The following is a 10,237-nucleotide window of genomic DNA, read 5'->3' as shown; positions in this document are numbered from 1 at the left end:
TGTTTTAGGAAAATCCATTGTAAATAAATGGAATTCAATAAACATTCAATAGCATGCGTGCAGTTTGTCTGTGCCTTTTCCTCTGTGTTGTCCTGGCATATAGTCTCCCCCATGGTTTGCTGTGCTGCTGGGGGATGCTCCAATCACTCATAGAAAGGAGTACACATGTACGGCTTCCCCACTGACACAGAGAGGAGGAAAGAATGGCTGGCTCAAGTCAGCAGGAGCCTTTTAACTATCACAAAAGACAACAACAGCAACAAAATATGTGAGGTAATCATATTTTTCACAAAAGGAAGACCACACCATTGGGAAGCTTAATGTCTTTTTAATCAAAAATAAGGAACAGGGAGAGGCTTGCAAAACTCTGGGAGTTGAGACTCAGGCTCAAGGTGAGGGTCTCATTGCAGGTCTTCAGGCTCCATTGAATCCCCCTGGGGTTCTTGTGCTGAGAGAGGGAGACAAAGACAGGAGAAAGGGTTAGATACATCTCGCAACCTATAGGATGGGAAATGGCTGACCTATTTTAAACTTACCTTGTATTTTCACTCTAACTTAAGTCCCTCTCCCTTTGCCATCAATCCAAAATCAGCTGAGCTGCAACATAATACAGAAAGGTAATAATCAACAGAATCACAAGGACATAATATGACTGCTAAAAACACTCACCCATAAATTACGTTTTTGTTTACTTGTCTCAAATATCCACTCTAAATCCATATCAATAGCAATGTATCACAAAAATAGCTCTCTTCCTTATTAGTGTGCAACGTTAACTATATTATGCTAGCTTGAACTCCAAAATGGATATCCTCATTTCACCACCTCCACCCACTACAATCACACGCCCCAATGTTATATTTAACTCCCTCCACCCCGGATAAAAGCACGTTAAGAAGCCCTTTCTCTCTAATTCCACAACGTTGGACGGAATAAACATTAAGAGAACGGATTAATAGGCTGTTTATGGTTAACGTGTGTTGCTAACTTTATCCGGTCCTAGCCTAATCTGTTTAGCTTTCCGGTTGAAAATTAACGCAAGCTCTATGCCCATTGTAGAACCGGAAACAGAAGTTGGTCCAGGTTCTGGTCAACCCAAAATTGTGATAGAGAGAGAAACATGTTTGTCATTCTGCCACCTCTAATGCTTACAGCAAGTAATCAATACCTCAGAAGGGTTCATGGCGTACATGTAGGCTACGGTTTGTTAGCTGTTTGCTTAAACTACCCCTATAGCTATGTTGCCGGCTAGCAAACTCAGGCATTGCAAACAATAACGGGATATCAGAAAACTAGAAATGTATAACTCACCTGACACTGTGGTGTGCTATTTTCTTCATTCGAGTCTGTCATGTCCTGTAATGTCAACGACGGATGTGTAATAAGAACGTCAACAGCCTGATGGCAATCGAAAATCCCTCTCTCATCTCAGATAGAAGATATGATTGGAGACGACCAGCCAATCACAATTGACCTTCTCGAGTTCTCCGATTGGTTGGTTTTGTGGCACGTTTGTAGCGCTGTGACAACTTGAGCGAGCACAGGCAAAGCTGAGCGCGCACAGGGTGGAGAGGTCGAGCGAGCGGGGGAGAGAGAGCGCGTGCAGCAGTCTGCTTGCGCACGGAGCAGGAGTTTTATGAAAGAAAATATATTTCTCTGTGCTCAAAAATGTTCAAGTGTGCGCTCAATCGCATTTTCTATGCTCAACATGTTTCATTGCGTGCTAAGGATAGAGGCACAAATATAACGCCATACAGTGGAGGTGTCCTGAGATTAGCGCCTGCAGGCATGCTCCATGGACCTGTCAGCTCCGGACTGCGCAAAATGCGTATATGAAGCACTACGTCATGAACGAAAGAAATCTACCCTCGTGGGGGCGCGCTCTTGTGATTGACTTAGAATTGAGGAGACATCTGATTGGCTATAGATAGAAAAAATTACAAGTACGAATCGGCTGACCGTCAGAGGAGTCTCAAAAAACCCACACACGAATGCACAGCGATCCGTGCACAGAAAGCGGTTTGTGTTTGCAGGTGCAGAGGTTTTAAACGGAAAACAAATATGTGTGGATCAAAAATACCTATGTAAAAATGTTTTCTGTATTTGGATTTTATTTACATGTATATGAAATTGAACACATTTGTGTGTGCATTGAAAAACACATGTGTGGATGCGGAAATACAAGTGTGAATCCTTTTGCGGATCATGAAATACAAGTGTGAATCCTTCCGTGTGCATGTGTGTATTATGAGACTGTTCTGAGCCCATACAGCTCTGCATGATCACCTGATGCTCCGCCCTCTGTTTAGCGAGCTGATCGGACAGCGCAAAATGCTGAAGTGTCATGAACGCAAAAAATCATACCCTCGTGGGGGCACGCTCATGTGATTGGCTTAGAATGAAGGACACATCTGATTGGCTATAGATAGAACAAATTACAAGCACGAATCGGCTGACCGTCAGGGGAGTCTCAAAAAACCCACACACGAATGCACAGCGATCCATGCACAGAAAGCGGTTTGTGTTTGCAGGTTCAGGGGATTTAAACGGAAAACAAATATGTGAGGATCAAAAATACATATGTAAAACTTTTTTCTGTATTTGGATTTTATTTACATGTATATGAAACGGAACACATTTGTGTATGCATTGAAAAACACAAGTGTAGATCCGGAAATACAAGTGTGAATCCTTCTGTGTGCATGTGTGTATTATGAGACTATTCTAAGCCCATAGCAATGTTGCTTAGCAGTGGATAAAATGCAGGCGGACATTTTTTCCTGTAAGGTTATCTGACAGTTTCCTTATCTTTTTAGCTTTGTTGGAGCTATTATTTTGGCTGCAGAAGCTTCAGATTGTAGAAGAGTTTCTGGAGCAGGGGTGGAGCCAGACGTTGTAGAGATTGAGAATGTGTTCTGATATATCTGTTCTTCACAGAAAATTCAATTAAAATCCTTTATTTATCCAGGTGAAATCCCATTGAGATCATTAATCTCTTTTTCAAGGGAGACATGCAGAGCCAAGGCCATTGAGTGAGTTAGAGAAAAATAAATTATCAATTTTCTTAAGAAAAATAATAAACGGGTCCCACAGACCCGAACACCATACAAGGGTTACATCAAGCATGAAGCCTTCTTTACAATTAGACATACAGAAACACACATGTTTACTGAAGATACAAGGAGATATTTATTTTATACAAAGCTGAATATACATTTTATGATTGTGACCTGACTGAAAAGCCAACGTTTTTAAAGTATTTTTGCAACCCAAGGCATAACTGTCTATAGTCATACAGAAAGTCATGGCTACTGATTTCCTTTTTTTAAATCTCCACCTCAAATAATTCTGCGCATAAACCAACCGTGTGTAAAGTATCCAAATGCAATATCAGGGATGTTTTATTATAAATAATATATACATTAACATTGAGGCAAGTTTCTGCATGTAGCTCAAACCCTACATAAGTAAAATTGCTAACACATGTCTCTTCTTTCTTTTCAAGTTCAGTCAAAGCATAACAATATTTTATCACTGAACATGACTCAATTTCAACACTAAACGTAACACTTTCAAGAGATTGTGTGATGGCCTATTTCACATACAATTTGTAATAAAGATATGGGTCTGTAAAGTCCTTTGCTCTAAATAAACTTGAGCAAGGTGAAATTACTGTAACAAAAAAACTGGCCATAAATAAAAATCCTCTCAACAATAATCGTGGTCGTTCAGCTGGACCGGGTTGTGGTCAGGAGCCGAGATTTGGTCTGCCAGTCTGTCTCTCCGGCCCTGTCCACCTCGCTCCCCCCTCACAGGACGAGGTGGAGACCTCTCTACCCCCTCCTGCTGCTGCTGCTACTGCTGCTGCTGCTACTGCTGCTGCTGCTGCTGCTGCTGCTACTGCGGCTACTGCTGCGGCTACTGCTGCGGCTACTGCTGCGGCTACTGCTGCGGCTACTGCTGCGGCTACTGCTGCGGCTACTGCTGCGGCTACTGCTGCGGCTACTGCTGCGGCTACTGCTGCGGCTACTGCTGCGGCTACTGCTGCGGCTACTGCTGCGGCTACTGCTGCTGCGGCTCCTCCTTCTCCTCCATCGCCCCTTCAGTATCCCAAAAGCGCGCTCAATGATGCTGCGCGCTTTGGCATGGCAGCCGTTGAAGCGGCTCTGTACCCTCCCCTGTAGTGGCTCCCGATACGGGGTTACGACCGTTATGGGGTGTACAATGCATGGATAGCCACCATCTCCCACTATAAAGTACCCTGGTGGAGGGTACAGAGCCTCTTTGTATAAGGTACTGTTTTTTAGGACACGGGTGTCGTGCACTGAGCCCGGAAATCCTGCGAATGTTTGTAGGAATTTACCCTTCCCATCGCATACAGCCTGCAGCTGTATGGAAGGAAAGAGCTTCCGATTTATGTAGTCCTGGCCACTGGGTCCGGGTGGGGTCTTTATTCTAATGTGGCACCCATCAATGGCACCCACACATGAACTAAATGCCGGGCTATCGGCCAATTGCTGGAAACCCTGCCCGAAGAATAAAATGTACAGGTCAATACCTTTATCCATCAAACTAAACTGCACATACATATTCTGTCATAACAAATTAATCCATTGTTGTATTCCAATGAAAAAAGCCAGCTATTTTTCAACTATTTAAAACAATTGTAATCGAACACTCAAATACCTCAAGATGAAGCAGGATGGCTTTGCGCATTCTCGCTTTCCAGCGCTGGGATCGGCGTCTCTCCTGATTCCTGTTGTTGGTCAGAAGTTTTTGCCACTGCCGTAAGGCACATGCTACAGCGGGTTTCATGACTCAATTTGTTTCATGTGGTCACTGAATATGTTTTTCGTTGTTGAGATTTAAATCACAGGTGTGCCTGGACCTTATATAGCCTGTCAGGTCCCTCATGATTCGTTAATTATTTGGATTAGAAATTCGTTGCAGGTGTTTTGTGAAAGAGGTGTGAGTTGATGATTTATCATGTCATTTAGCCTACTAGTTTAAAAAGGTTAACATAGCCTATAGTATAGTGTATAGACAGTCATTGTTTTTTTGTGTGTGTTTGTATGTGTGCATGTGTGAATATATGAAACGTACATAAGCCTCATGTAGCCTATATGTCTCCCTTTATTTGTAGGGTACTTTTTATAATAATGTTTTAGTGCTGCCCAATACAGAAGAGATGCTAGTATGTGTCGAAAATACTCATACATTCGTGTCATACTTGTTGCAAATGGAATTAAAAGTAAATATGTGGGGGAACAATGTTCAGCTGATCTAACAGAGATTACAAAATACAGCGCTCTAACAAAACACTCACAGCTGATGCAGCTGTTGCCACGTCATAATTAACGGACGTCGCTTAAATATGACCGCGCAGAGGAGAGGAGTTCTCATTTCTCTAACCGCCTGCTGCTTCCCCTCCTCTCTCCTCGGTTCTCCTCCTTGGCTCCTCGGCTCGCATCTCCTGTGGGCGGGGCTAAGTATCGAGGATAGGAGTCGAGGAGGGGAGTTGGAGAAATGAGAAAGGGCCCATGTGGACCTTCTGTGAACTGCTACTGGATAATATGACACATTTAAGACCTCAGTGTTTCATTTTCTGTTCTTCGTGTGTGTTAAATAAATGGGTGAGAAAATGGTTATTTACTGATAAATACCACATAAAGTCGGCTAATAACTCGTGATACATTATTATTGGTAAAAGAAAATCTATAAGCTAACTAACATAAACTATACAGTAAAATAATATTATTTGTATTATTAGCTTCAACAATAAAGTAGGAGACTTGGTGTATAAACGTATTGATCATTAATTATAATCCAATAATATAATTTATATTATTCTGAAATAAGCATAATTCTAAATAATCAGTCATCTACTTAGTATTTTTAAAAGTATTTAAAAATATATATATTTTCATGCTAATACTTTTGTAAAAGTAATAGTCCTGGATCCAAAATCCAAATCATGATATTTCCCTACATTTTGAAATCACATCATAAAAAAAATGCTTTTTCAAATAATATTTTGAAACCGTTTTGGAACATTATTTTCTCCCGTTGTTTTGGACAGCGCATTTTGCTCAAAAACATTCCTTATCATCACATTTGAAATCTGAACACAATGACATTAAACACATATTTTTAGATCCATTAGGTCCATACATCATAGGAAAAAAAAGATGGCATGTTAAGTTGTCTCTCACCCATTTGCCAGAATGTAAACAAACACAACAATATATACTATAGTTCATATTATGTTTTTATTATTAGTGTTTTATAACAGTTCTTGGGTAGAGCAATACAAATAAGCAGCCAGTAGTAGAATATGAACATAGTGTATATATATATATATATATATATATATATATATATATATATATATATATATATATATATTGCAGCTTGGCCATAGATAACTAATAGTTATTTTAGGTGAAAAATAGAAAATAGTATAAAAGTGTCAGTCGAAAGTACAAATACTTTATAAAAGGTCGCACAGTGCAAGGCAATCTCTCAATTATCTAAAGTAGTGAATGAACTGTTCACATCTGTAACCTGCAGAGGTGTCTACACCCTTCATCCAGCAGAGGCCAACATTCACAGTTTTAAAATCAAATAACTTAATTCACTGACCCGTCACAGTTATCAAATCTTCATTACATTTGATCGCAATAAAATGATTCTATAAATAAAAAAGTATGCTTTAGAAAAACAATTAAATAAAAAAAGTATTCCTGAACTCATTTAGCTGAACGAGTCTTCATATGAAACACAAAACACATATTCAAAGTGTGTTTGAAAAATGAAAGTAACTTTAACATGTGTCTAATACTGTCCTTTTTATAGCTTGGCATTTTGAGAGAGAAGTTTATCCTCTTTTTAATAGCACATGAGATTATCAATAGTTAAAGTCACAGCTGATTATTTAAATAAACAAGCTAAATGTATTGAACAATTAACTGAGGTTTAAAGGTGCTTGTCGTTTACATACATGCACATTTCAGATGTCTATCAGTTATACAAAAACTCTGCTCTAAACTTCTCACATGGTTTCATTTACGTATCCCTTTCTTCCTCTAAATGGGCCATCATTTAGTAAACAAACATCCTGCTGCACTGAAGAAGACTTGAAACGAGACCATAAAGTCCTTAGGGTAATAAATCAAGTGAGAAGTAGTCCTTTTCTCACAGACTTCTATATATAGACTTATCTTTGCAACCAGTGGAGTCGCCCCCTGCTGGCCATTTGGAAGAATGCAGGTTTTAGTAAGGCTTCACTTTTCACTTTTCCTGGCAGCATGAACCTGATGTGATCTGTACACACGATACAAAAAAAAATCGTATATAGAGACTATTTGGAAGGATTGGACCCCCAGGTTGGGAATCACTGGACTTAAATAGCAAACGTATAAGTGGAAATCTGCCCTATCTCAAGTATATACAACAGTAACATGCTGCTCTAACATTGATATATTGTATCAGTATCTGGTACAGCATTAGATATTGGAGGTCTGATTCTTTCTAAATGACTCTTTATATTTACAAATGAGTTACACCGCTAATAACTTACCATCCCTGTCTTTACACATGTCTGGTTTAATTCCTATTAGTTTGAGGAACTGAACCCACAAGTTCTGCTTTCACATAAAAAAAAAGATTCTGCATCATGTGATCAAGATAGTTTCTTTGATCATTTTGTGTAATTGGGCACAGCACAAGTGCAGGCTACAGGGACAATGATAGAATACTGTTTGACCCTGTATCTGTCTGGGTGTCGTTTGCATGGAGTCTTCCTCATGATGGTCAGCTTAACATGCACAGGAACAGAGTTGTAGCTCATGTCTTCACGCTGGTTGATGAAGCAACCTTTATAAAGGCACTCGGCAAAGGGGATCTCATGAGGAAACCTGTTGTCGTCTCGGGTTACACTGATGGGAGACAATCAGATAGACAGACATGAATAATGAGAATGATTTCTGTTTGTAAATTGTTCTTTATTGTCTATGTGATGATACTGACCCTACCCCAGAAAAGTCTGTTCATAGGACAGATTCACAATTTCTCAGAAACTATAACCCCATTTCCAAATGTACACTGAAAGAGTTAATAGTATTTGGGCAGTAAACACTCAGATGTTCTACTTGAGCAAAACTAGCAAGAACACGGTGAAGAAAAACGTTATTTTTTTAAAGAATGACACAATTGCCCTGAGTTGATTGGAGGTTATCCAGATCACCTATTGGCCCCTAATTATGAACCGAGAGCACCTGGATGCTTTTCCCTCTCGTCCAATCAGGTTGAGACGACGCCCTTTATTTAGGACTTAAGAGAGGTAGAGAATGGCAGCTTTCGTAACTGTCTTATATTAGCATTCTGAACCCAGCTTTAATTAAAAAAAAACAGGGCAGATTTTCTTACTATTCCAGAAATAGTTTATGCTTGCCTAATGGTAACCTAACATCCACAGGGCTGATATTAACTGATGTATCCCTCAATTCATACACAATTCCTTACTATAAAAGAGGCATTATATTATAATTAGTAGAGGACATTTGGGGATTTTTATTCAGGATTAAGTTTTGCAATTTTGAATAACTTTTGAGATTTTTTTCTCAGTCAATATTTATTTTTGCTGTTTGGAACTATAGTTCCCAAGTTTCTTCCCAATTATCTGAAATCGGTTTTACAATATGTATTAAAGTTGTAATCTAGTATTGTTTGAACTTTATAATCATAGTTAATTAATAATGCTAAAGTTAAACACCATTTTCACTATTATTTAATTGTTTATATTTACTATTACAATTATGAAGTAGGCTATGTATGATTTGGTACTTTTATTAGTATAAGTATTTGTATTTTCTTAAGTACGCTACATTGATATATTGAATACAGGACATTTACTTGCAACATGTAGATACTTTTAATTAAGTAAAAGATCTGAATATGTTACACTGCAGTAATGTTAAAATGAAGAACACCTCTTTTTGAGAGACAGTGATTCTTACTCAGTCATGACAACGGTAAGCGCTTTTGTCCCCCTGCGGGAGCCGTAGCTGCATGTTGTCACAATGATCCACTTGCCTGTAGACCCACGGGGACAAGGAGCGGTTCTGCAGAGAGTTTTCAGGGAATCTCAGCTTGCTCCGGTTGTGATCCAGAAACCTTTCAGCTTTCTGGTTCACGTCGTTCACAGACATGCACTTGGGTTTAAAATCCCCATCAGCAGAGGTAGAAATGAAGGTATTGAAGATCAGCAGCAAGCCGATGGAGATCTATAAACATTGAGATACAACATATTAAAAACAATGTGGACACTTCAGCTCACAATTTTCAGGAAGACAGCAAATCTTGTCTGGTGCGCTTTGGTTCATTTTCATATTACCGTTTGTAGACTGACAGATGATGTCATGTTGAACCCGGAGAGGTGCGACTGTGCCCGGCCGCTCCATTGCAGCCAGTATATATACACACAGTATCTTTGCGTAGGGCTGCTCAGGTTTGAATGGAACAATCCTTTTGATTCAGCTGGAGTATTTCCTCCAGCTGAATCACTGGGTGTTTCTCAATGTCGAGGACGCTTCCTTGGTAGGACATGTCTTCCGAGTCACTTCATTCAGAAGCTTGGCAAGAATCCTTCCCGGCTTTCGGAAAACGATGAGTGGAATAGGCTAGCAAGTGTGCAGGTGTGTGCCATGTCATGTGAGAGGCCCCGCCTTAAAGTTTCCGCCACACATTTTGGGAAATTGCTCCGTGCGCAAACAAAGCAGTGTGGGGATTTTAAGTCCGCAGAGGATACACATGTGCAGCCTCGAAATGTCTCGCTACGAAGGACGCCGGGCTCGGTAGAATTCCAGTAGCCTGGACATTGGAACAGTCCTTCGGCGGGACTCGATGACGTAGCATCCTTGAAATAGTGGCTCTGGAGCACCCTTCCTTGACTTTGAGAAACAACCAGTGCCTCCGAAAAAGAGAAGAACGTGTGCACCATGTCGTCGTCGTCGTCCCCGCACCCCCGGTTGTCTCTGAAAAACAAAACAATCATCCTTCATGTAAATGTTGCTTTACACACAGGGTCTGCCACATCTGCTGAGCATATTGGGCTGCATATTATGTTTTTAAATGGCTATATGTAATTATTATTATATATCTGTTATTATTATTATTTACCGTACACATATACAAATTATAAAGATTAAAATAGTAATTGCAGGAACAGCAAATGAGC

General features: G+C 39.9%; 1 protein-coding gene and 1 long non-coding RNA gene across 2 annotated transcripts; both read right to left on the bottom strand.

Annotated features, from left to right (window-relative positions):
* Positions 1-312: 312 nt before the first annotated feature.
* On the bottom strand, positions 313-1,419 carry LOC307030330. Its single transcript, XR_013805622.1, has 3 exons — positions 1,312-1,419; positions 537-597; positions 313-448 (listed from the first exon to the last, which is right to left on the bottom strand). It is a non-coding gene; the product is annotated as an uncharacterized lncRNA (long non-coding RNA).
* A 4,993-nt stretch (positions 1,420-6,412) lies between these two features.
* On the bottom strand, positions 6,413-10,037 carry LOC307030589 (interleukin-17F-like). Its single transcript, XM_079667090.1, has 3 exons — positions 9,395-10,037; positions 9,094-9,284; positions 6,413-7,937 (listed from the first exon to the last, which is right to left on the bottom strand). The coding sequence occupies exons 1-3, from the start codon at positions 9,419-9,421 to the stop codon at positions 7,700-7,702; spliced, it is 456 nt and encodes a 151-aa protein (XP_079523216.1). The 5' UTR covers positions 9,422-10,037; the 3' UTR covers positions 6,413-7,699.
* Between the last annotated feature and the right edge of the window lie 200 nt (positions 10,038-10,237).

This window comes from Notothenia rossii (genome assembly GCF_949606895.1).
Source record: "Notothenia rossii genome assembly, chromosome: 2".
Taxonomy (NCBI): Eukaryota; Metazoa; Chordata; class Actinopteri; order Perciformes; family Nototheniidae; genus Notothenia; species Notothenia rossii.
Note: the sequence above shows the minus strand (reverse complement) of the source record. Positions and strands in the feature narration are given on the sequence as shown.

What these genes read in the sequence shown, in the direction of transcription:
- LOC307030589 (XM_079667090.1), bottom strand. Translation starts at nt 9,421, where the DNA reads ATGACATCATCTGTCAGTCTACAAACG. An exon ending in CATCTGTCAGTCTACAAACG is followed by an intron (nt 9,285 to 9,394) that starts GTAATATGAAAA and finishes CAATGTTTATAG; the next exon opens with ATCTCCATCGGCTTGCTGCT. An exon ending in TTGTCCCCGTGGGTCTACAG is followed by an intron (nt 7,938 to 9,093) that starts GCAAGTGGATCA and finishes GTCTCCCATCAG; the next exon opens with TGTAACCCGAGACGACAACA.